This window comes from Natrix helvetica, assembly GCF_964273705.1.
Source record: "Natrix helvetica genome assembly, chromosome: 2".
NCBI lineage: Eukaryota > Metazoa > Chordata > Lepidosauria > Squamata > Natricidae > Natrix > Natrix helvetica.
The window spans coordinates 228,227,043-228,254,501 of NC_138552.1; the positions used below are offsets into that span (position 1 = coordinate 228,227,043).

Below are 27,459 nucleotides of genomic sequence, written 5' to 3' on the forward strand. Positions count from 1 at the left end.
ACACACACACACACGGTCATTTAAGCATATATCTGTACACTAACTATGTAAGTAAAACTATTAGGTACAGCTTGCACTTTGAAAATATATAACCCCTTTTATATAACTGATTGAATGGGGATTTCTGATTTTACATATTGCTCTTGATAATTCTCCCAAGTTTTCACAGGAAAAATGGTTCTGAATTCCTTCTTTCTAGTGTTCAGTATATCAGGTTTCAGATCTTTAGTAAACATCATAAAGCTAGGATTGTAGTTCTTAAAATGTTACTTATGTGACTATAATTTTTAAAATATTTTATTTTGCACAATTTGATATATCATATGACTTTCTCAAGCAAAACAGCTTTCACCCCCTGTGGAATAGAGCAAAATAGAAATGATTAAGATAATAATGTATGCATCCCTCAGGGACCCATCATGTTACTATCAAATTTAGATATATATTTTTTTAAATCTAAAAATGTTTCTTTTGTACATTTTTAAAATTATCCTCCCAAGTGAAAAAGAGGTTTAAAAATACAGCTATGTGTAGTGTCATCATTATTTCAGATATTGTCCACAAAGATAAGTTTAAAGCATACATAAATAAAATATAGCTTTGGCAAAAAAAATAGTTATTTATCCCTTGTATTAAACAGACCAGGCAATTTTATGGAGGCAGTGGACATATTTGGATATCTGAGGTGCCGATGGGGTGTTTTCTGTGAATGGTTGCCATAAAAACGCTTTTGTAATTCATAAAATTGTCATAGTGCACGTTGCTAGTCATAAAATATGAATTTACCTGGTGAGATTCACTATATCATTATATAGTCACTATTATATATTATATTTTTCAAGATAATCTCTACCACCCCAGCTATTTTTTTTTCTATATTTCTAAACTATTTTTTCTATATTTCTAAATATTTCAGAAGTGAAATATTTCACTTTTTTTTACATTTTTTAATCCCATCATTATTATTATTTAACATAAATAACTCGAGGCTGGAAATTTACATAGTGCTACTTCCTCCACAACAGCAAACTTGTGAGGTGGGTTGGGCTGAAGAGAGTGACTGGCCCAAAGTTACCTAGCCGGCTTTTATGCCTAAGGCAGAAAAGAATTCAATTCCCTGGTTTTGAAGGCAACACCTATACCACAATACCAGATTGGCTCTTCATTCCTCCTCCCCCCCCCCTCTATTTTCTAAATATATCTATTGAGCTAAGTATGTCTTGAGGCCAAGAGTCACTCCTGATATAAATAAAGGTGATGTGGAAAGTTTTGCAGCATGCCAGCTTCTCATTAAGTTTTCTTAAGCTTCTAAAATGAACACATTAGGTACATTAAACAAAAAGCAAAGTCTGGTGTGTTTCAAAGGTGGTTTCTATGGATATTGCGTTGTCTGTCCCCCTCGTGGTAAAAAAGAAGTATTTACAAAATACTATGTTGAGTTGTCTCAAAATTCTAACACTGGAAGTAATAATAGAAAATTCCTAGTGGTATATTTACTTCCTCTTATATGATAAAAATATAAATGTTTTATTTGAATATATGACTTACTTTTTAAAATACGTGGCAGATATTTTCATAGAAACTTTCAAAAATACTTACATATTAAGTAAAACTTGATTGTCAATTTAATTTTCAGTTATTTTTATTCAGTTGTTAAGAAGGTTGTAAATAAATCAAGGAATTACTTACCGATACGGTTTTCACCTTAAACGTATTATTTGTCACTCTTAGAGGATAGTATTAAGCACCTTCTTTTCTTTCTGAAGGTGAGTGCTCCAGTGGTTACATCCACCACCCAGGAGAAGCAGAAGGACAGTGATCAGTTTGAATGGGTTACCATTGAACAATCAGGAGAACTGGTTTATGAAGCCCCAGAAACAATTGCAGCAGAACCGCCACCGATCAAATCAACAGTCCAAACTATGTCTCCCATACCTGCTCATTCTTTGGCTGCTTTTGGATTATTTCTTCGCCTCCCAGGCTATGCTGAGGTGCTACTTAAAGAAAGGAAACATGCCCAGTGTCTGCTTAGATTGGTGCTGGGAGTTACAGATGATGGTGAAGGAAGTATGTACTGTAACTACTAAGTATATTTGGGGCTACTGCTAAACCATTATTCTGAATGTGCAATTAGACAAGTATTTGAAACAGATAAAACTGACTTTTCTGTGGAATTTTGGATTTTTTTCTGGCTTTGGAAGCAAAGCATGTGATATTGAAAACCTGTCCTTAAAGACATATATCTTCATTCTTCCTTCATTGCACAGGGTAAAAATTGTTCCAAGCTAAAACAATTAATTAAGTTATTTTTTCTTATCTGAACGTATTACAATTATTTTTTTCTTTCTGAACCAGGTTTAAACAGTCTGTCACATAATTAATAAGTCAAATTAATCTTAACTGGCACCTTGATCTGCTTTTGCTTCCCCTTCCCTAGGTTTGTGTTGCAGCTTTCTTACATTATGCACACAGTGGGAGACAACGTGAGCCAAAGTTATCAGAAAGTTACTGTGTGGATATTGTCTCTGTTGGTGTGCAGAAGCATACTTGATTATAGCCAAAACATTTCCCACTTCTCGACCCCTGTCATTCTGCTTGTTATTTATGTCTTTCTTTTATATATTATGAGAAATTATTGTTTGATGGAATTCAAAACAATATAAGATTTCTCCAGTTTGGTTATTATTAGGTAATAATCTTCCTTGAATGATCGGATATATGATCGTGTTTATGGTACAGTATTTATTTGCTGCAAAGATCAATATTTCTATGACTGAGAAATTTGAGTTTTGAGAGATCCATGTGTAAAAAATACAGAAGAAACAATTGAATTTTATAAACAATTATTTTATCTATTAATTTAAAGAGCAAAAAATTGATTTGTCATGCCTATTAAGGATCCTAATTTTATCTGAGAATTAAGATCTTTGTATATCATCTATATAGGTTTTGCATCTATGTAGAAACCCAACAATATATTTTATATCTGAGATACTTTTTAGTCAGAATGCTACCCCATTTTAAGTGACTAGAGCTCTTACTATTTCCTCAGTTGCTTTTCCATTGCTGCAGCAATCAGATTGGGAGCATCCCCCATTTAGTGCTAAGGTTTTCTTTTTCAAAGTCATTTTCCTTTTCTTCTATATTTTCTGTTCCTTCTCTATTCAATCATTTTATCTAGGAAGGAAAGTTACCTATTTGTAAGAGGGCAAAATTGTCATGTTGCCTTTCCTGCCATGACGTAGGTACAAAACACAGCAGCAAATCATTCCTCAGTGACATTTCCTTCTTTTTAGCTTCTCTGAGGATCAGATTATGGATGCCTTTATCCACTGTCCAAAATTCACAAACTATACTCAGAGACTTCTGCTTTGGAATAGAGTGCTTTTATCAAGCAAAACATTACATGCTTTGAACATCTTAGGTGGTTTACACAGCTTACAGAGCTGATTGCTCTGATATCCAGCAGCAAGAAATCATTTGCTGAGCTGTCCCAGGTCACACGACTAATTACCTCCACTACTAAAAGAAAGAAATCAAGATTTCCCCCCAAACCAAAACTTCACTCAAATTGTAGTCTTAATACTATTACCTACACCTCTATCATCATCCCCACTCCACACAGAAGTGAATTACAACCCTTATTACTGCCAATGCCTAGGAATTCTAATGGATACTCTTCAGTTTCATTACTGTTGGCTGCATATTGGAAAGAAGTAGGAATGCGTCCTGCCTCTGGGCTCAAGGCAGTCTTAATGGCTGTGTTATGGGTATCTGTTACAGACAATGATCATCAATCCCCTACCATTGATAGATGCTTTCTTTGGGAGAAGTAAGCTTTCCCGTCCCCCTGAACTTCTTGAAGAAAAATGAGATCTAGCATCATGCTATGACTAAGACTATTCATCTCTCAAACCCATAAATAGTTGTAGCTAAGTATAAAATGATTGTACTGCTACTTTGGTGTCAGGCACTGTAGCTTTGCACAGATGTGCTTGACTTTCTTTGATCCCACAAAGTCCACAACTGACCTGAAGATCTCCCTTTGATGGGAAAGGCCTTCTCAATCAGTAGTTTCTCATACAAAATACAAGTGTATTAAAGTTTTTTTAAAAAAAATTGGCACTTTGATTCTGGCTTGTATGGAAGCTATTAGCCATATTTGATAGTTCCGATCTAATGGGAAGCTCTAGTTGACTATTACATCCTCAGTTGTTTTCTCATTTCTGTAAAGGGAAAGTAACCTGGCCACGCACAGCTGCTCGAAGCTTTTGCATTTTTCAGCTTGTTAAAAAGAGATTTAATGGTCTGATACAACCAAAATGTTCATAATGGTATAAATCTTTTAACATACATTCATTGATTTCATAAAGTTAATCATATACAGGAAATAAATCTTATATATTAATTGCATGTACAAAATTTATCTTCCCAAAGGAACAAGGCAATACTTATTGAATTTTTTATGTTGTGGACTGTTTTGGGAAAGATCTATTTTATCCTCTTGTAAGAAATATTCTCATATAAAAATATTCTAAAAATTTGGCCTAAATTCTAGACAATAGTCACATGTGAGGCGTATAATCCTCATAATGGCCTGATGTGTGAAAAACATTAAATTGAAGACAAGCCATGTTTTGTTACTTACCATACAGTAAATGCACTTTCCTTACCTGCTGCAGCACTTTCAAGCATATTAACACTATATTCTAGATACACTTCATAATGGAAGGGCGATGCATCTGTTTTCCATTGCTTTCCACAAGTCCTGCAGTCGGTGACATTTAAATGTATAATAAAACAAAAGCTGCATTTTAGACACCTAATAAAATATTTGGTATGTATTTGAAGATTAATGCATTATGCCAAGCCATTGCGATTGAAATGTTTTATTTCTTTCTTTTCTTTAGGTCACATTCTCCAGTCTCCTTCAGCTAATGTTCTTCCAACTCTTCCATTTCACGTGCTGCGCAGCTTGTTTAGCACTACGCCTTTGACTACTGATGATGGAGTACTTCTGAGGAGAATGGCCCTGGAAATTGGTGCAGTTCACCTTATTCTTGCTTGTTTGTCTGCTCTTAGTCACCATGCTCCAAGAGTTCCCAATTCTGGTTCCAACCAAACAGAGGTGCGTTTGACTCCAGAATAATGATCTCAGAATTATAAAGATGTTGGAAGGTTTTTTTATATATATACTCCAACTTTATCTCTTTTATTATCAATATCTATGAGGATTTTGGCACTGGTATTCTGTGTATGGTTGACTGCCCAAATAATTGTTTTCAGATAATGATTATTCTACATTTTCATTAAAAAGGGAAATTGGCATGTTAATGTTTCTGTCTTAATTTTGTATAGCTCAAATACTTTTATGAGTTTTAATTATACAGCTCTTTTTTTTTAAACACAAGGACCTCAATTTTCTAACCTATTTAAACATATAAGCCTACCGCTATGGATTTCAGAGCATCGGTAGTTATTTAAAATAATATTTGTTTTGCTTAATGATCCAGAAGAGTAGCATGATATTGAAAGGATGGTACAGTAATCAATTTCCGCAGTAGTGTGCTTGCTAGAGGATTGTTTTTCAAGATTATTTTACAAAATGAAGCTGTCAACATGAAGCTTTCTCAGCAGGTTCTTTGAGAACAAGTTTCAATTAATTCATTGTTAGTGGATACAGTGTTTTTATCTGCCATGTCCTGAAGTGTCTATACCAATTTCCTTCAGTCTTTCTAATAGCAGTTCTTTGTTTATTATAAAGGCATTATTATGTCCAGTTTTTGTAATTGAAGCTTACATAAGCATTGTGTGCTTTTTGGAAGTTCAGTGGCCTGGAACTTGGTGGAAAGATGTCAACTTTGTCTGAGTTCCAGAAAAAACTGCCAGTTCATATAAGGAGTTTTTCCCCCCTAAAAACTGACTGATAATATTTCCTAGCTTCACATCGCCTTTCATGATGTGACTTTTCCCTATTTGTGTGGTGGAGACCTAATTAGCACATGCAGATATAGATGACAATGTAAAAACATTATGGAAACTGTCCAGTCTTGCTTTTAAATCAGTATAATTGTTTCAAAGACACATGATAATATAACTTTGTACATACAAAGTATTTTGTAATGTAGAATAGAATGTTTGCTACTTAGGTGATAAATTGTGATTATCAATTTATTCTCAAAACTGAAAGCTGTAGATAAAAAAATATTCATGAACTTAATAGTCATTCAGATCAAACTTCCAGGGAATTAGTATTTTTCCAATTAATACCACAATTGTTTTAAGTAGTTACTTAATGTAACACAATAAATTATCTGGATGGATGGATGGATGGATGGATGGATGGATGGATGGATGGATGGATGGATGGGTAGATAGGTTAGATAGGTTAGATTAGCTTTCTGAATCATCAGATTTTTAAAAAGTATTTTCTGAGAAACACCAGCCATTATACCTGGTTGACATTACTATAGAAACCTGCACTCTCATTTTTGTTAAGCAGATAGGGAAGCAGATCTTTTTTTTAATCTAACTTTTGTTTACTGTATGTGTTTGCCACTGTTAAGCAATAGAATCAGATCTGTCTTACTGATATACACTATGTAAAACATTTACATTCAGCAAAGTAGATAAATGTCGTCCCACAGTTCAGGTACAATGGATAAGCACGAATTGTAAAGATCTGTTAGAATCTTTGCTAAGCAAGCTTTCAACATATCCCTTCTTATCCATAAGCCAGATACCAAAATAAGGAGGGCTTATTCAGTAGGATTTTGTTGACTATTTTGATCTAGAATATGAATTATGCAATTCCTAATGATAGTGTAATTTTTTTAACTAGGCGCAGATGTCAAGCACACACAACAGTGCATCAACAGAAGAACAGCAACTTTACTGGGCTAAAGGCACTGGATTTGGAACTGGTTCTACTGCTTCAGGATGGGATGTGGAACAAGCTCTAACTAAACAAAGATTGGAAGAAGAGCATGTCACATGTCTTTTACAGGTATTAGAACAATATAATATTCATATACATTAGTTTACCAAAAAGTAAATCTTGGGAGTTACACTGAATTTCCCTTTGATTAGTATTGAATGCCATTTCTTCCATTATTGAAAACTTTCCAACATTAACATGTGCAATCTGTTTTGAGAAGAGAAGTATGAGGCTTAATTAAATATGATCATTTCTATCTATATTGTTCACTAAATGGGTTTTTGAAGTTGATGAAGAATGCTTATTAATTTTATTTTAAATATATTATTTTTCTGTAGTAATGAAAAGGAGGTTTTTAAATAGTTTCCCTACATATTGTATATAGTAAGAAATACTACTACTTTGTAGTTCATATCCTTTATGTGCACATCTCAGTAAAATCCTTAATGTCTTTGTCTTAAATTTCAGGTTCTAGCTAGCTACATAAATCCTGCAGGCAGCACATCAAATGGAGATATCCAGTCCAGCCATGAAAGTAGAGGACAAAACAGCAGTGCCCTTCCATCAGTTTTGCTAGAGCTACTTAGTCAATCATGTCTTATTCCAGCAATGTCATCTTACCTCCGCAATGATTCAGGTAGTGTATGGCTCTTTGTTTTTCAAAACAACTTGTTTTCCAATCCAATGTAGAAATGGGGGGGGGGGGTATGTGTGCGTGTAATGTTGCATCAAAGCATATTATGAAATTCAGATGCATTGAAGTTTCTGTAAAATATGTGAGAAACTAGCAGCTTAAAGATGAATCTAATTACACTTCAAACCATGAGATGTATAAGTTATCTTCTGTGCTTTTGGATGTTAATAGATTATACATGTTCACTTCTTTTATCACATGTTGTTATATAACAAAAATAACTGCTTTTTGGGTTTTCTGTAAATTGTGTTTTATATACATTTGTGAATGTGAAAGATGAATATTTAAAACTTCTATAAAGTATGATGCTGTTTACAGCAGTGTGGCTCAGAGGTATTTCAGGATAACAATTATTTTTTCATCGTGTCAATTTAGTATTAGCTGAAACTGCGCAAAGTTGAATCCAATTCAGTACAGTTTGTTAAAAGGCTAACATTTATTTACTCAGTTGTAAAGTAGGATTCTGTCTTTTCTGCTTACAAATCCTATAAAGTCTTTCTAAATCTCACTGGCACATTATTATGATTATACAGAAATTATTCAATTGCGATTTCCCAAAAATCTAGATATCAGGTAATGTAGTTAATAGAGTTAACCTTTCTGATTAGATTAATTTGTATGCATGGAGGTGGAGAGGATGAAATACTACCTTCCTTGTGCAATGGATCCTTTGGATTAAACATAGAGGTCTAAAAATTGGGTCTAAGTTGTTGTTTTAATTTAGCTCCTATCTAAAACTATTGAATTCCCAGTCCTACTTCATTCTTTTTGGCCGTGCTTGCATTCCTGCAGTTCACATTCACCAATCTTATTAGCAGTTTGTTATGTTTGTTGTGGCTTAGAATTCCAAGTGCCTAACTGTTTTTACTTCTGATATTGTTTATTCAAAAAGTTAGAATTCTGAGATGGAAGCCTCAATTTCTCCTGTGCGCTGCTTGGAGAGTCCAAGCATGGGTTAAATTCAGCCTATTCGCCCATGGACTGAGTTGAAGTTTTAACCATGCCTCCTCTCCTCATTGGGGACCAGTTCAAAAGCTCAGCCCAGCCCAATTCGGACACGTTTTTGGGGAGCTCCTCAGTACTTGAGCAAATAGACTGGGACTCTCCATTAGCTAGCATAGTATTTTTCTTATTTTTGTGTTTTCTTTGTAGTTAGATTCAGGGAATTTCTTCACTGTTGCCTTCGCTTTGAAATTGCTGATGAGGCTTGGATTTGAGCGCCTGTCGCTGACAGAGCTCACGATTGTCAGGGCGTTTGTCCAGCAGCTGCTGGTGAACGCGGGAGAAGGTAGGATGCTTCTTTCTCCCCCAGCTGTCTTTCATCTTGTCGTGGCTGCTGGAGTACTCGTCGGAGGCTCCGGTTTATGTCTGATAGCTCCCTAGGTATCTGAGAAGGGCGGTGGCCATTTAAAAAGCGTTTTCACACGCTTTTTGCTATGGGCCATTTAGACTTGCCGCGCTTTTTCCTCCCAGCTGCAGATCGCTGCGAGGGAGCTCTTGGCCTTCGTTTGGGGCTCTAGCAAGGTCTCCTCCCTCAGAGAACACTCATTTGGCAGCCTAGGAGAGTTTTGGCCATCCGGTCATACTCCTGTCTTACTGACAGATCTGCGAAGCACACCCAAGCCTTCTGCTTAGCGCCGGTGCCTGCCTGCTGCCTACAGAATCTCCCTGAAGAACCATCCACGTCAGAGTGTTCCAGCAGAAGATTGCCATGGCTGACGGAGACCAGAGGGCGCCAGAGGAACATACAATCCCCTCGCCCAAACGTAGTAGGCCAGATCCCCAGGAGAAGGGGGAGGGCAGGAAGGGCACCAAGGGGAAAGGGGTTCCTAACCCCAGGGGTGACAAGGCCCTATCTAAAGCTGAAGCCCACAGGCATAAAGCCCTAGAGAAGACATTTGAGAGGGCCAGGAGATTATCTTTGCCATCTGGCCAGCCCTCTCGGGATCCAAGCCCCTTGACCCAAAGGCAGGACCATCCCTTTCAGCCTTCACCGGAAAGGGCCAATTCCCCTTCATTAATTGAGGAAGGATCCCAGCCCCCCTCCCCTGCAACGTCTCTGGGCTACCCAGAATCTTCCTCTATGCAAGAGGAATTTTGTCCCTTTGAGGCTGATATGATTGAGGAAGACCCTGAAGCCTTGGTCTTGCAGACAGGGGGAGGTCAACCAGGCCCCGGCCTGCTGAGGACCAGCAGCCGAATTTGTCCACCGAAATGCAGAGGGCGATTGAGAATGCTATTGAGCGTGGCATTGCTTCCAGCCTCTCTAGGAAACGTCAGGCCTCAAAAAATTCCACTGCCAAATCCACTCTCAAACCTACTCAGAGTGGGCAGGTGCAGAGACCTCCTTCCCCTGGCACTTCCATTGCCATGGAGGAATCCATTTTGGAGGAGGACAACATAGGAGAACAGAAGCTTTCAGAGGATGAAACTCCCATCCTAGATAAACCTACCTTCACTGGGTTGTTCAGACCTTCTCTATTTAAGGCAATTCTGCATAAGGCGAAGGTCTCTACACAGGAAGGTACTCACAGTCAGGGTGCGGCTGCATACTCTGGGACTCAGGACCTCAAGGAAAGGCTATTTAAAGAGAACACTCCTGCACAAGACCTGGTTCCGGTGCCAGAGCTGTTTGTGAACGTGGTTCAGTGGCAGTGGGCACAACCAGGGTCACTAGCCAATCCAAGTGGGGCTGACAAACATCTCTATTCAGTTGAGAACAATTTGGAGAATTTATTGAAGCTTCCACAGGTGGATGCACTCTGTCCTGCCGGCTGACCTCTTGAAGGGCTCAAGGACAAGGACAAGAGGGCAGAGAAAGCTTGCCACAAGATGCACCAGGTGGCTGCCTGGTCTATTAAAGCCTCCACATCAGCTTCATTCTTTACTCGGGCCTCGCTACTTTGGCTGAGGCAGTTGAGATCAAACCCTCCCTCAGAGGAGTCCAGGTAGAAGCATGACCTTAATAAAATCATAGCAGCTGATGGTTCCCTTAATGCAGCCAAATTTGCCTCTCGGGCACTGGCCTCCAACATTACTTCGTGCCATCCGCTGTGGCTTCACCACTGGCATGTGGACATGAGTCTAAGTGGAAACTTGCGTCCGCTCCTTTCAAGGGCGGCCAGTTGTTTGGAGAGACACGGGATAAGTTTTTGATTGAAACTAAGGATAGACGGAAGGTTCTTCCATCTACTGCCAGGAAAGCAGATAGGAAACCTAACTCCTACTTTCAGAAACAATCCTTTTGGGGGAACGACTCCTCGGGTGCAGGTCCCTCCTACCAGAGATCCTACCTCCAGGGCAGTGATCGTAGCCAGGATAGGCCAGCTTTCAGGGACAAGGGGAAACAACAACCGTCCTTTCGATGCCCCTTTCATGGCGGTTCCAACAACCGCTCACACAGTAGGACCAAGTGACCACCATCGGGATCCTCCCATTGGCGGTCGTCTCCAACTATATGCCGCTCAATGGGAGTTGATCACAACGGACATTTGGGTCCTCAACACGATCAGGCAGGGCCTGACCCTGGAATTCCTTTCCCTTCCCCCACGGACCTTTGTCCGCTGCCCAGTTCCCTCCTCCTCTCCCAAAAGACAACACATGAAGGCAGAGATCATGCATCTCCTACAAATAAATGCTATAGAACCAGTTCCCGAAAGCTCCGCGGGGTGGAGGGCCATCTTGGACATCAAGAACCTAAATCGACATCTGGCCTACAAGCGTTTCAAGATGCAATCCTTACAAACCATCCTAGGTTGTATCAGGCGAGGGGACAGGTTGACCTGCATATCCCAATCCTCAGGTCCCACAGGAAGTTCCTCAGATTCCACTGCGACGGCAAGCATTATCAGTACAGAGCTCTGCCATTCGGGCTATCATCGGCACCAAGGACTTTCACAAAGATACTGGCGGTCATAACGGCCCATCTGCACTCGCACCCAATATGTCTTCTTTGTTACCTGGATGACATCTTGATTCAATCAGTGTCCATCAACCAAGCTCTCAGAGATGTGCGAACCACCATCACCACCTTGCAGAAACATGGATTCTCGGTTGTCATTGCGTTTTTTTGTTTGCCAGCTGTGCTTAGACTCTAAGACATACGGTAGACTGATCTGACTCTTATCACTAAACTCACTACGCATGTACACATTCTTCCACATTCCTTCATCATTATTATTTCACTTTTTTGTCTCTTGTTCGCCTGCCAAGGTGGTAGGCAGGAACTCTGCCAAAATGTAATCATTAGCTAGTAAGTTTGTTTTTTATTTTCTTTACAATAAAATGTGTTTCTTAGAATATATCTCGGGTTTATTTTGCTTAATTATCAAGTATACTTCAAGGAAAGGCCACGCTTCATCCCTCATTAAATATAGGGCTGAATTTACACTCTGACAAATGGTAGCAGAGGATGGTTTGCAGGACCCCTTGTCTTCGTTCTGCGACTCCGTTATGAGCCGGTGTGTACGGAGCCGATGTCTGATGAAGAATTCCATTCTTACGCATCCAGTCCTGGAAACGCTGAGACATGAATTCGGCACCACGGTCACTCTGGATTCTGGCGATGCGAACTTGGTGTTGGGTAGAAACAAGAGCTGCGAAGTCTTTAAAGATCTGAAAGGTCTCATATTCCTCTTTCATAGGATATGCATATCCATATCTAGAGTAATTATCAACATTTGTTAGAAATTATTTCTTTACCACCAAGTGTTGGCGGAAAAGGACCCACTATGTTCAGTGTGTACCAAATCAAAAATGCGTGTTGACAGGCGTGTAGCGCATTTGGGAACGGCTGCTGCTTTGGATTTGGCCTTCTTGCAGACAGCACAATCCAAAAACACCTTACACCCCTTTAGATCCAAACCTTTTGCAAACTCCGGCATTTTCCTGAGAACACAGAAACTGGCATGCCCCAATCTTCTGTGCCACTTATGGATACACATAGAACGCAAAGGTTCACCAATTAGTGAATTTTCAACATTAACAGTTTTGTGAGGAACCTCAGGCTTACTCTGAGCAACCTGTTTCCTTATTTTCTTTTTGTTGGCTTTGGGAGCCTTTGGAGTAGCTACAGGATCTCTCACTGGAACATCTCTCTCTGGGCCTGTGCTCTCCTCTTTTGGAGTTTGTATACTTGCCTGTGCTTGCGATTTATTACATAAAACCCCTCCTGCAAGAAGTCCAGCAATTGTGGGATGGATGCCGAAGTGGGCATGATGTCCAGAGAGTTACACCAGGTAGCAAAAGCTTGTTACTTTGATGATAAGCGTCTAGGTTAATTAGGCAGATGATTAATTTCGCAACTGCGGAACGCTGATTTTAATCACTTCTAAAATGCCGAGAAATATTTTTTTGAACATAAGCTATCCCAGGCAAAAATGGCCTTATCTATGCTCGAGCCAGATAAGAGGGACTTTCAAATTTCTGAAAACGCCATCTTGGCTCCTTCTCCAAAGCCTAAGACACACCCCCTGGAGGATATTGTGTCAGGCAAATCAGAACAGAGAGCTGGGTACACGTCACAATTGCCACAAGACATTTTTTCTTCTCAAAGAAAATGAGCTGTAAGCCATAACCATCACAATTATGACACATCACAGCTTGAACTATCTTGCTTTGCATGTAATGAGTCTATCTCATATATTAGTTTCACCTTTTAAGTTGCACTACTGAAATAAATTAACTTTTGCACGATATTCTAATTTTTTGAGTTTCACCTGTATATAATGAAAGGGGGAGTCATGTTTACGTTATAAAGAGGCATACATTCCTGAGATTCCTTTGTCACCGAGACATAAAGTATCATTTAATTTTGTAGAATTAAAAGAATGAATCAGGTAGTGTTAATTGGGAGTGAGAGATTCTGCAGGGTACTCTATTCTGTGTACTCCTATTTAAAATCTGCATGAAGCGTCTGGATGGGATCATCTGTCACCATAAGATGAGCTATCAGTTTGCTGGTTATATTCAGTTTATCTCTCTCCCTTTGATGAACTACAGTAAGTCATGTGGTTGACATCTAGCCTGGGTGCATGGAGGCCATAGTTATTTGAATGGGGAACAACAGGCTTCAGCTGAACTCTGGCAAGAATGAATAGTTTGGAGATTTGGGGCCTTAGTTTAATATTTGCTATTGGATGGGATGTAAGTGCCTCTAGACCCAGTGTGCAGTTTGAGGGTCTTCTAGAGTCATGACCCTTTGTCAAAGAGCAGTTGGCAGTTGTAGCTAGGAGGGCCTTTTCACAACTTTGTGTTGTGCGCCAATTGTGCTTCTTCCTGGATTGTGAGGCTCTCACAGTCACTCATGCCCTTGAAGATCATCTGTTAGCTTCAGCTGGTTCAGAATGCAGCTGAACGGACAATGAAGTGTGCTCCTAGAAAGATACATATTACATCTGTGTTCTGTGAGCTCCACTGGTTGCTAATTTGCTTCCAGGTGCAATTCAAGGTGCTGGTTTTGACCTTTAAACCCTACATGGCATAAACCAGGTTATTTGAGGAACTTTCTCTTCCCAATTACATCTACCCATTCCACCATGTCAGGCAGGAGGGGAATACTGTGGGTCCTGTCCCAAAATTAGCACCATCTGGCAGGACTCGGGTGGTCTGCTTTTTCTGCTGTGGCCCACATCCTCAAGAATATCATTCCTGCCAAATTGAGGATAGCCCAATCTCTGTTAGCCTTCTGGAATGTTCTTAAAACATGTGGGCTTTTTTCCTACCAACCTTGGGGATCCCAGAGAGATTCTGCAAGTTGGCTGCATGACATTAAGTGATGTTTGTTCTCCCACTTTTGGACAGGTTTGATTATATTATATATTGTATTCATTTGTTTGCTTTGTTTTTAGACTATTGAGGCTTTTAACTGTTGTTGTGTTGTATGTAACCCAAAATCACATATTTGTGAGATGAGGAGCTATATAAATATAAAAAAATATTTTACCTTTGGGATAGAAGCCATCAGATCATGATTTGCGAGAATATCAAAAAATTCTGGTAGAAGTGACGTTCATGCAATAATTTGAGCAAAATGCCTTCTGTTAGATTAGGAAAAGGAAAGGACGCTTCAAGAATGGGCAGTGAATTAAAATAACGCTTCTGGCAGCTTACAAGATTACTTCATAACAAGAAGTCTTTGGGGAGAAAATTCTATATAGGTTTTTTAATATGGCAAAAACAGCTATCGTAAGAGGGTTTCTTAATATCAGGCTTTGTGATTTATCATTTAGTAAAGCAGCAGTTGCAACAACATGCAAGCAGGGTGAAAGATATTTGCCATAAGATAACTTCCATAGAATAATAGATGTTTGTATGGTATCCATCCAGTTATACCAAGAAATCCGCTCTTTTTATGATTATATAATTTAAATAGGTTTTTGAAATCAGGTCTCTCCAAAGCAGAAATGGTAGAAAGCAATTGCTTAAGAGAAGAAATTATATGGAACATAAATGAAGTTTGAAGCATAAAGAGGCTTAGTCAAAGTGGAATATTTAGGGATGTGTTGATGATAGAAATTAATGGTCCCTAGAGAAACTCTCAGAATTTTTTAGTAGAGTTATGGAACATGTTACTGTACACGTAATATGACTGGGTTTTAAATTAGATTTCAAAATTAGGTGTCCCAAATAAAAAACTTCTCAGAAGTAAAATTGCAGTTTTTTACTGTATATTTTATATCCTTTCAGTGTCATTTGTGACAAGAATACCTTCTAATGTGGTTTTCAAGAGCTACCACTAGCAGGTTGCCCACATACTGTATTAGTTTTCCTTCTTCAGGAAGGGTTAATGTTTCTTGGGAACTCATTCCTATTTGTTTGTTTGCTTGTTTATTACATTTATATAGCTGCCCCTCTTTCAATAAACTCTGAGCAGCTCCTAAGCAAAACAAGGTTGCAAATATTCAAAATCCCTGGAGTAAACATGTCCAAGTGTACTTGTTCTCCGAGAGGTAAAAATAACAGGTACAAGTGGATTTTGATTAGTGTGGCTAATTAAGCCTTCAAAATGGTTGCATTATTTGAAATGATGTTTCTATAGAAAATGTGGCAATTGATTCCAGCTCAGTAGAAATAGACAGTAAATTTTTTAAACATATTTTATATGTATATTAATGAAATATTATAGTAAAGGGTAAAAATATAAATGTATGGTTAAGAAAGTCACAGAATATTGTATGTATGTATGTATGTATGTATGTATGTATGTATGTATGTATGTATGTATATATGTATGTATAAAAAGTATTCCTATAGGTAAACCTATCCTGACAAAAATATCTTAATTGCCTCTCAAAATATTTTAGTAGCATAGACTGAACTGTTTTCCCTTTATTTAAATCTTTATAATATGCTGGTAGATACAGAGTGCTCTAGCCACATATCAGCAAATTTGCATGCCCCAATTCAGGTTAGGGTCAGCATTCATAATTAGCAGCGTCTAAAACCCCAGCCACAACCGCTTATGTGCTAGCCTCAATTGTGCTTGTACTAGCCTGACATTAACTGAATTTTGGGTTGCCTTAAATACAACCTGGTATCAATTTATAATTTGTACTAAATCAAATACCATAATATTTGAATTCATGTTAATTGCAACCTATCCAAATCTTACTTCTGTTTATAAAGATACAATGAAGGAGACAGAACAAAGATTTATGACAGTAAAATGAGTGGTTTGGCAGGGATAGTAACAAATGCTACAGTAGTATTTGGAACAATGGGAAGAAAAGGAATTGCATAGTGATTAATGGCTCTATAATCCCAAACAAAGTGACATATTATTTTTTCACATTTGTCCATCCTGCCACATTTTAGATTGGGAAAAATAGGAATCTTTACATAAGATAGTGTACAAGCTAAGATTCCCACGGACAAGGTGGAAGGTTATCAAAGGTGCTAGCCGTCTTCTATTTCAAGAGATATTTGATATTGTGAAAGTTATTTTAGTTCAGAAGTGGAATAAGATACATGTAGTATCCCTGCTTCCATGTTCAGATTCCACTGAGGCATAAAGGACAAGAAAAAGGTTTGCAGAACACAGTAAGTTGCACATGTATGTATTATCAAAGTATTCAATCCTGAGAAAGGTGGACCAGACTGATCAAAAGTAGAAAGAAGGCCTTGGCTGTGCAAAAAAGCAGGATTGACGTTTTTCTTTAGAGTTTCAAATTATAGAGGGTGAGACAAAATATTAGTAGTTTGGGAATGAATTGGTATAGAAATGTAAAATTGATGGCCTATGAGTATTGTCTCTGCTTTTGAGACATTAAGATTTCTATCATTTGTGTTTTTTACAATAAAAGTGGACAGTATATGGAATTTCATCCTATGGTTCATCATTCCATTTTCTGTTAGTAGGAGAGAATTTGTTTTTAAGTTGTTAAATCTGTAAAGCTAACAAGTGGTCAGTCTGCATATTTTGTATTGCTGCACCAGTTCCCAGTTCTAAGTACTTACTTCTACTGATGGATAACATATCTGTGTTCTCCACTCCAGAACTGTGTCATCAGCTTGTTTTGAATGTCCCCTTTTATCCAGTACTAGGGACTGCAAGATGGTCGATTCCAAAACTATAATGGAGAGCAGTGTAGAATCTGGCTTGGTATTCTCTGGCATGTTCTTTTGGACCTTGGACTGCTTCCATTTCTTCTCTTTCTATCTGCCAGAAGTGTTGGGGCCAGATGCCATGATCTTAGGTTTTGTTTTCTTTTTAATGTTGATGCAATGGGCAGACTCAGAAAGACAGTAGAGGATTGCTTGGCATGCTATGATCCATGGGGTCACGAGGATTCAGGCACAACTTGATGACTGAACAACAATTTCAAACTAATTTACAGAACGTATCCAAAACCCAGGACCCATGCCTGCCATAAGATTGAAATTTGGTGAATTTTATAAAACATTTTATGACATAAACATTATTCTAAAATATTTATGACATAATGCAAATGTTCATAAAACATTTTCTCTGCTGATGTTTGACTGTGGTACAACATGGGTTAGTTTCAAGGCAGATACAACTCTGAATGTCCCAAAGGTGCTTTTCAAAAAGCAACTGGACTTTCTTTGTTTTTTCCTTGAAGACATTTTGCTTATCATCCAAGAAACCTCAGAACTGAAGAAGCTTCTTAGATGAGAAGTGAAGTAACTTCAAGGTTGATAACCGTGACCTGGGTGTCTGAGAATTTCCATAGACATACATCTCTGAATGTATCCCAGATTTTCCTGTAAAGGCAATACATTAAAAGCTTTAGCACTGTTGAAGGCATTGGGGAATTTGGTAGGAAATATCTCTGAAAGGATGATTCAGGGGGTTACAGGTTTCTAATTTTGCTGTTAAAATTCAAACTAAATTAGGGCAATATAAAAGAGTGTATCTCTTTCAAAGTGTTTTATGCCAAGTGTTGTGATATGAGGGCTCTTTCAGAAATATAGTGAATAATTAGTCATTATATCCCAAGAATGTCTCTGTTGTAACAAATTCCACTTCCTCCCTAATTCCTATGGATCTAACTTTCAAAAATATTATAAATAGTCACCATATCATAGCCCTTTAGAAAAAAAATTGTGTAATAAATAATTAGAATATTAATCTAAGCCACTCAGTAATGTATTTCCTGGAATGCTGAATAGAAGATGTGGTATTTAACTTATGACTGATTAGGTGCCATCAAGGTATTATCAACTCTTAACGACTGCATAGGTAGATTTTCTCCATGATGATCTGTCTCTGATCTAGTTTTCCAAGTCTTCCAACAGCGTACTTATTGGCATTGTAACTGAGTTCATACACCTGACTGCTGATCATCCTCATCGTTTTTCCTTCCAATCTTCCCAGCATTCTTCAGAGAGCTAGGTTTTTCCAATAATGTGCCTGAAATAATATAATTTGAACCTGGCTCAATCTGCCTTGAATGGGAACTTTTTTTGTATTCTTTTGTTTTCTTAGATGTTCATGGTATTCTCAGGAGTTTTTTTTCGACACCAATGTTCAAAAGCAACAATGCTATTTTTATCCTGCCAACAGTGTAATATTCTCAAGAACACCTAACCTCAGTTAATTATCAGCCCAGATTAGTAGCCTGGAGCTACTACCCTCTGAGACATCATTTTAAGAACTTGATTCTTAATATTCAATTGTCAGATTATTATAGAGATCAGTAGGCCAAATTAATTAAACAACAAGTGCTTCAGATCCAGCAAATTCTATAGCAATTTCCTTCCACCTATCCAAGCATCATGAATTTCTCAAGAGAGCTGGTTTTCACATAATGTATCCAGAATATAATCTAAGCCTGGTCATTTGTTTCAGCGAGAACTTTAACTGATTTGTACTATGATCCATTTGTTTGGTTTCTTACCAACCCATGATATTTTATTATTATTATTATTTATTCACATTTCTAAACCGCCCCCTCTCCCAAAAAGGGACTCGGGGCGGTGTACAGTCCACAATAAATCACAGATAAAATACAAATATAAATATGTATGTGGAGGAGGTTAAAATTAAGAGTCCTGTACAGAAGAATAAATATGAGGCTAAAAGCCCTAAAAACAATTAAAACTAAAACATTACCCTTAAAATAACCAGATGAGAATATACTACCAGGAGTTCATAGATGTAACATTTATAATCATGCCAGGCCAGCTAGTCGGAACAGGTGAGTCTTCAATTTTTGACGGAAGGAGCGGAAGTCCGAGGTGGTTCTAATGTCGGGGGGGAGGTCATTCCAGAGGGTGGGGCCCATCACAGAGAAGGCTCTACTCCTCGGCGCCGCCCGCTGGCATTGCCTAGTGGACGGCACTTGGAGAAGGCCCTCTCTGTGAGAGCGGATTGGCCGCAGGGATGTATGTGGGAGGATGCGATCCCGCAAGTAACTAGGTCCTGAGCCATGGAGCGCTTTAAAGATAGTAATCAGGACCTTGAAACGCACCCGAAAAACCACAGGTAGCCAGTGCAGCTCGCGCAGGAGCGGTGTTACGTGGGAGTATCTAGACCTCCCCATGATAACCCACGCGGCCGCGTTCTGGACTAGCTGCAGTCTCCGGGCGCGTCCCAAGGGAAGCCCCATGTAGAGAGCATTACAGTAATCTAGGCAAGACGTCACCAGCGCATGAGTGACTGTGCGTAGGGCATCCCGGTCCAGTAGGGGGCGCAATTGGCGCACCAGGCGAACCTGGTGGAACGCCCCCCTTGCCACGGCTGCCACATGGTCATCCATTGACAGCCGGGCATCTAGGAGGACGCCCAAATTGCGCGCCCGTTCCACAGGGGGCAGTAGCTCGTCCCCTATGGCGAGCGATGGAGTCAGCTGGCTGAACCGAGGTGCCGGAAGCCACAGCCACTCAGTCTTGGAGGGGTTGAGTTTGAGTCTGTTGTCCCCCATCCAGACCCCGACGGCTTTCAGACACCGGGACATCACTGCGACAGCCTCGTTGGGGTGGTTTGGGGTTGAAATGTACAGCTGCGTATCATCAGCGTACAGATGGTATTCAACCCCAAAACCACGGATGATCTCGCCCAGCGGCTTCACGTATGCATTGAACAGAAGGGGCGAGAGAACCGACCCCTGCGGCACCCCACAAGAGAGTGGCCTCGGGGTCGATCTCTGCCCCCCTGTCAACACATATTGCATCCGGCCGGAGAGGTAAGAGTCGAACCACCGTAACACGGTGCCTCCGACTCCCATCCCTTCCAGCCGGCGCAGAAGGATACCATGGTCGATGGTATCAAAAGCCACTGAGAGATCTAATAGGACCAGGATAGAGGAACAACCTCTATCTCTGGCCCTCCAGAGATCATCAACCAACGCAACCAAGGCTGTCTCAGTGCTGTGCCCGGGTCGGAAGCCGGACTGGCGTGGGTCTAGATAATCGGATTCATCGAGGTGACGCGGAAACTGCTGCGCCACCACATTCTCAACAACCTTCGCCAAAAAAGGGAGGTTGGAGACTGGACGATAATTAGCTAGCTCCATTTGGTCGAGTGAAGGCCTCTTGAGTAAGGGCCTCACCACCGCCTCTTTCAAGACGGTAGGTAAGGATCCCTCACCCAACGAGGCGTTCACCAGGCCCAGAAGCCAGCCTCGTGTCACCTCCCAGGATGCCAGTACCAGCCAGGAGGGACACGGGTCCAATGAACATGTGGTGGGTCGCAGCCTTCCACGCAACCTGTCTAAATCCTCGGGGGCAACAGAGTCAAACTCCTCCCAGAGTGGACTCACAAGACTCACTGTTGACGGCCCGTCCAGACCACTGGAGGGGGCCCATCCGCTCCGGATCTGAGCGACTTTGTTCTGCAGATATTCTCCAAACTCCTCTGCTCTACCCTGTAAGGGTGCCCCCCGCATCTCTTGCACCAAGAGGGAGCGGGTGACCCTAAACAGGGCGGCAGGGCGGTTATCCGCAGATGCAATAAGAGCGGCACAATGTCTACGTTTGGCCGCTCTCAATGCCACAAGGTAAGTCCGTAAATAGGCTCGTACCTGTGTTCGGTCAGACTCGGAGCGTGAGGACCTCCACCTGCTCTCTAGACGTCTCCTCTGGTGCTTCATCATCCTCAGCTCCTCGGTATACCAGGGAGCCCGGGTGGGTCGCTGCCGTAGGAGAGGTCGCAAAGGCGCAACCCGGTCCAAGGCCCCAGCCGTCGCCCTATTCCAGGCAGCCACTAGGTCCTCCGACCGAGCGCGGGTCAGGGCTACAGGTAGCGGCCCAAGCTCCGACTGGAACCTAACCGGTTCCATCAGATGCTTGGGGCGGTACCAGCTTGGACAAACTGGTTCCGCCTCCTCGTGGTGGGGGGTAGCGCCAGGGAAGTCTAGCCGGAGACAGGAGTGATCTGACCATGACAGGGGAGTAATGTCTAAGTCCCCTATTCCCAGATCACTCGTCCACTGCTCAGATACAAAAGCAAGGTCCAGTGTGTGGCCACCTTCATGTGTGGGGCCCTGAATTAGTTGGGTCAGGCCCATGGCTGTCATGGAAGCCATGAACTCCCGAGCCACCTCGGATGCTGCTCCCGTCGACGGCAGGTTGAAATCCCCCATAACCAAAAGTTTGGGGATCTCCACCGCCGTCTCCGAGATCAGCTCGAGGAGCTCGGGCAGGGCTGCTGACGTATAGCGAGGAGCCAAGTATACAATCAGCAGACCCCACTGCCTCCCTGGGCCCCATTTCACACCAAGTGACTCACACCCGGGTATCTGAGAAACAGTGAACTCCCTCGGCTCTAGACCATCCCGTATAACCACCGCCACCCCTCCACCCTTTCCCAGGGCCCGGGGCTGATGAAATGCATGGAAACCTGGTGGGCACATTTCCACGAGGGGCAAACCACCCTCGTGACCCAACCAGGTCTCTGTTATTCCTGCAAGGTCCAGCTCCCCCTCAAAGATCAACTCATTAATGAGGGGGGCCTTGTTGGTCACGGACCTTGCATTGCAAAGCATCAGCCGCAGGCCCTGTCTCTGTAGATCCCGACCACCCAGGTTGCGGGGGTTAGTACAAACGACCGGGCGTAGCCAGCAGCCACGGTCTCCCAACCGACCTTCTGATCTTCTCTTGTCCTCGCATCCCCCCTCCCCGCGACCGTTGTAATAAAACAACCCTCTACTGGAATAGTTTGTTCCCTCTCCCCCCCCACTCCGCTCACTTCCCTCCTGGACTCACCTGTTCGTGTGGCACTGGCTTCCCTCCTGGCCTGGTTATCCCCCCCCTTCCCAGAACCCCCTAAAAACAGACTATTTTCAATAGTCCTTTCAAATGCCAAAGTTCAAACATATCAGTGCTCTTTTTTTCCTACTTTTTAAAAGTCCAGCTTTCATAAGAGTGAAGAATCATTGATTAAGCGGTTCTGATCTTCGCAGGTGTAGTCCAGTGGTGGGATTCAAATAATTTAACAACCGGTTCTCTCCCCTAATGACCAGCTGGGTAGGCTGGGCTCGGTGGTCATGTGACTGGGTGGGCATGGCCACCTCAATGTCACTCACATCGATGGGCACTTCGCCTTAGCTGTTATAATGTAATGAGAGTTAACCAGAGAAGCAGTTTCTGTAAGCAGGGCAATAAAGATTAGGCTGGAAACAACACCAGAATGTTTCCTTCCTGCCTTCCTGACAGGATTAGCCCTGTAAAGTGGGGAAAAAACCAAAAGGAGATTTCTTCCAACAACCGGTTCTCCGAACTGGTTAGAAAGTTAACAACCACTCTTCCAAATAGGTGCGAACAGGCTGAATCCCATCACTGGTATAGATACATCATGACATTTGACTATCTTTCCATAGCCTTCCTGGCTGCTCTAGTGAGTGCAAATACTAGGTGTAAGCACATATACTTTAAAGATCTCTTGATTCAAAGTTATTTTGCTAGAACTGTGTGTGTTTGTGTGCCCGTGCAGGTATGCCACTTTAAGTCACTTTAAGACTTCTTGAGACTGCCTGGAAAAAATGTAAACATGCTAAATTGATCATAACCATTGTCAAGTTCAAATGCTAATCTGAAGAGACGTTTAATTGTACCTGATAGTTTGACAAGGATTGACAAATACCTTGCTATGATCTGTACTTTACTGATTTCTGTTTTTCATTACTTACCTTGGACTTCCTTTCAAAAATATTCATAAAAAAGGTGTGCCCTATACTGTCCTTTCTCCTATATATGCATCTTTGCCCAAGCAAAGATGTGTTCATCTTTCATTTCTGCTCTTATACTCTTCTGTTTTTCTTTTCATTTACGTCAGTCCTGTTAGCTTTAGTCAGTTCTTCATGTCCAATTACTATATGTATCCTTATTCCATATTCCTTTGTTTGTATCCGATGTCCAAATATAGGTCTCCTTTCATTTCAGAGAAATAAAACTCTTTTGTCTTCTTAATGTCCTTTTATAAGCCTGAGCATTTGGCCCGTCTCCCAAACATTAATTTAGTTCTTAGCAATATACACTACGTGTTTTAAATTAAAAATGGGTCCTTATGGTGGATAAAAACTTTGACTTCAGTTTAGATGTTGGGTTCAACCTACCTGTCCATTGGACTTAGTTTTTCATCTGTTTAGTGTCCTATTTCCTATTTTAGAAATTAGAGTTACATCAGATATTAAACAGTAATAAAGGACAACTGCCTTGTTATATTGTCACATCTAATATTCAAAGACATTCCATTTTTTCAAAGATTATTTACTCAAATATTAATGATGTTTCTTTTAATTAAAATGTTCTTAAAAATACAGGCAAAATAGGAAAAGCAACGTCATGGACCATAATTCTTTAGATGATTGGTTTAGTTGGCACATGGAATAGGAAAACAGTGCGGTTGATGTACATTTAACAGCTCAGTTCTTTTTTTAAAAAAATATAAATAAATCCCATTGGTTTCATTATGGTTTCCCTCCCAATAAATATTATAGTCTAAGAGACACTTTAAAACTGTAAAAATGTTTATTTAGATCAATTAAGTGGAATTTTGAGTAAATGCATGAAAGATTTCCCCAGGTTATTGGCCATGGGGAATATATTGTTTGGAACCAATATAATACCATAATACTTTAAAACCATCTGTTTTTAAATCATACATAAGTCAAATTTCAATTTACTCAATGTATTTCTTTCCAATATTCTGTTAAAGTCAGACTTCTATAGTAGATTGCAATTACTATGTTTTCCTCAAACCATGATCTTCTCTTTTTTTATGAAAATTGCCCTTGAAATAACAATTTGCAATACAAACATTGTTTTACAATTACATGTTGTATAGAGTGTAGCTTATAAGCATGGATATAAATTAATACTTACAAGCATTATATTGCAGTACCTGACAGAATTGTCAGCAGTATAAGAAATAAAAGTATCATGGAAGCTAATCAATGAAGATTTTATTTATTCATAATATGGTGCTTAACAATGTTCTTCTTTCTATATTTCATGTATAGTTGTATAAATTTTAGACACTTAATAATGGTAGAAAGTGCACTGGATTCCAACCCAGATGTTATTTAAGTGAATCCAGAAGCTTAATGGGGATCAGGTAAATAAAACAAGTAGGCTGCATGGCACCATTCTCTTTATTTGTAACCTGCTTATATTATCAGTGTCCCTATGTTCACTGGCAGAAGAACACTGTATGCATTTTAAGAGTTTGAATATTGACACTCATCATTTAGAAGTTGAATACTGTTTTCATTTACATGTAATAAGCTTAATTAGATTCAAAGATATATTTGAATATGGTCAGTGGTGCTGGGCCTTTATCTGGGCAGTTCTGTCTGGAATGTGTATTTTCTTTTGAGGCTTTGTTTCCTGTTGGATAGAGTTCACTGATCCTATTTGTCATTGCTGGCCTTTGCACTCTGTGCTTTTCTGGATTTCTAGAAAACCATCAAAGTGTCGTGTAGATATACACAAAAATTATTACAAATAGATTAAGCACTGTTCCAATTATGCCCAACAGAGCTAAAACAGATTCCTCTTTTTCCTCACTTTCTTCTTGCCTTTTTACATCTTCTAACGTTGTAATGGCAGCGCTCCTCATTTTTTCTGCAAAGACCTTCACCAGTGTTTGGACTGCTGGCTAGAAAAAGGAAAAAAATTACTTACTTTGTGGATCCTCCCTCCCTTTCACACATATACATAGACACACAAATCCAACATGTACATAACCCACATATTAATGTACATGTATTCTATTTTGTGTATTTCATAGTAAAAAAAAGAGAAACGTATAGTTCATTCCAATCTAATATTAATTTTTGAACTGAATAGTTCCCCCACCCCAAGAGTCTGCACCTGTACTTTACATAGTAAACATGTGTGGCTTACTGAAAAACGGATAAACAGGAAATAGACAGGTAGTTAAATTAGTATATGTTGATATGTTAATAAGCAAGTTTGATCACATAGCCCAAAATAGGTTAGCCTTTTATATAAAAGATAGAATGGTTTTAGTGGATTTTATGTCTAAAAATCTGCATTTCAACTGGAAAGAAAGAAAAAAGAAAATTGTATAAATGTTGCCATGAAGTGTGGCAACAGATAGCAGGATGCTGTTAGGAAGATTTTGAAGAAGTGCTATATATACAATTTATGGTAGATACCAGCTATTGTCTTTTGTTTTGTAGTTTTTAATATAGATTTAATGTGACTTACATTGCATGGTTCACCTTATAATCTTTTGGTGTCAAAAATGAAGATGAATTTATGCTGGGATTTGTAATTTGTTACATTTAAATATTACTCTCTGTTTGGGAAATAAAATTTTCAGTCTAATCTGAATGGAATGCCAGACAGTTTACACACAATATCCAGAAAGGCATATAGCTGAATGCCTATTGAAATTACATGTTTTTGAATATTTTAATTATATTTAAAATTAAAGTGATTGCAGCAATCAAAAATTAATAAACTAATTTAAGCTTAAAGATTGTAAAAGCCTCTCTTACCCTACATTGCATCAGGAATAAAATCTCATCAGACATGCTGCTTACTCCTCACTGCAGTGGAAAAACAGCCTTATCTTCATGGAGGGCTGTTCCTTTCAGTCAGAGCAGAAATTGTATGCATGCATGAACAATTTCTTGATAAATTAGGCTGCAGATGCAATGATGTTATAATATCTTCCAAGAAATGCAGGCCTTATGTCGTTTATCCATTGAAACAATGTTATGTTTGGAAGGAAAACCTTGCTCTTCTTATCCAGGTTGTATGTTTGTTCCCCTTTTAAATTTGTTGAATCTTCGATCAGGCAAAGCACATTCTGTACCAACAGTGGATACACAGCTGAGGCTTCCAGTTAAAATTTAATCTCCCACTCTTTGTCATATACATGTAGCTGTTAACCCAAGACATTCCAGAGGCATGTTTTGGTAACGTGCTCTCGATCTTGTTACTTCTCTGAAGACGTTTTCTTCGTGTTGCTGAGTTGTAAATCCAAACGTAGTAGATGCAGTTATATTGCCCTGTTTATATTTTTATCCAGAAGGAACAAAGTTAGTTGTTTTGCGACAAGGATAGGAGTATTACACACCTGCATTAAGAGCATCTGACAAATAATCCCAAAGCATTCTTCAGAGCATTGCATAACTTAGCAGCCAGTCAGATCTGAGGAGTGGAATGTCAGTGGCTTCAGTTGCATACGGTAGTGAGTGGTGACATTGATTAAACATGCAGTTGGCACTTGCTGAATAAAGAACAGCTACAAGTCCCCCTTGCAGACAATGAGTTGCATAACAATGCATGATGGTTCTGCTGTTTCATTGTCAGGCTAGGCACATTTTAATCCAGCTACACTTGTGAAAGTGTGCTGTGTAGAAGGAAGCCAAATTGACAAAGTACTATGCTACAAATAACAACCTTAAGGCATTTGAGCCGCAACAAGGTTTTCGGTCCTTTTGCTTTTGAGTTCTTTTTCATTTCAACAGCTTTTGGTAGACTGTTGATTCAAAATGGAACTGTCGTTTTGAAATCTATTCATTCCCCTCCTGTTCTCTCTTTGAAGAATACAGGTCAGTTGTGAAAATAACACCATGTACAAAAGAAATGTTCCCAGCCTTTTGTCATAGGAAGTAATTATTTGATATTCTGAGCTGGAATTATAGATCTGTGCTAATGCAATTTAGTGTATTAAGGTGTGTGTAATACCTTTTTCAGATAAAAACAGAATGAATACTTTCTTAATTGAATATTTCATTATGAAGAAATTGGTAGACAATGATTTTGAATGAAAACAGTTTTTGCTTGCGTATTTGCATCCTTTATCCATAGTTAAAAATTCGTAAAAATCTTTTCATTAAATTTGTTTGCGGTAAATTGTAGTATTTTTATGGTATTTTTTTAAACTTTA

General features: G+C 39.6%; 2 protein-coding genes across 8 annotated transcripts in view; one reads left to right on the top strand and one right to left on the bottom strand.

The window, feature by feature from the left end:
* Positions 1–27,459, top strand: part of BIRC6 (baculoviral IAP repeat containing 6) — a 153,986-nt gene that overhangs the window by 103,414 nt on the left and 23,113 nt on the right. For all 7 annotated transcript variants that reach the window (XM_081943436.1, XM_081943438.1, XM_081943442.1 and 4 more), the window contains 4 exons: positions 1,767–2,067; positions 4,911–5,128; positions 6,842–7,006; positions 7,406–7,574. In XM_081943436.1, the coding sequence (XP_081799562.1) occupies positions 1,767–2,067; positions 4,911–5,128; positions 6,842–7,006; positions 7,406–7,574 (853 nt within the window). The remainder of the gene's footprint in view (positions 1–1,766; positions 2,068–4,910; positions 5,129–6,841; positions 7,007–7,405; positions 7,575–27,459) is intronic.
* LOC309385494 (protein TUNAR-like) lies at positions 23,806–26,704 on the bottom strand. Its single transcript, XM_081940005.1, has 2 exons — positions 26,060–26,704; positions 23,806–25,191 (listed from the first exon to the last, which is right to left on the bottom strand). Exons 1-2 carry the CDS (start codon positions 26,093–26,095, stop codon positions 25,000–25,002), a joined length of 228 nt encoding a protein of 75 aa, XP_081796131.1. The 5' UTR covers positions 26,096–26,704; the 3' UTR covers positions 23,806–24,999.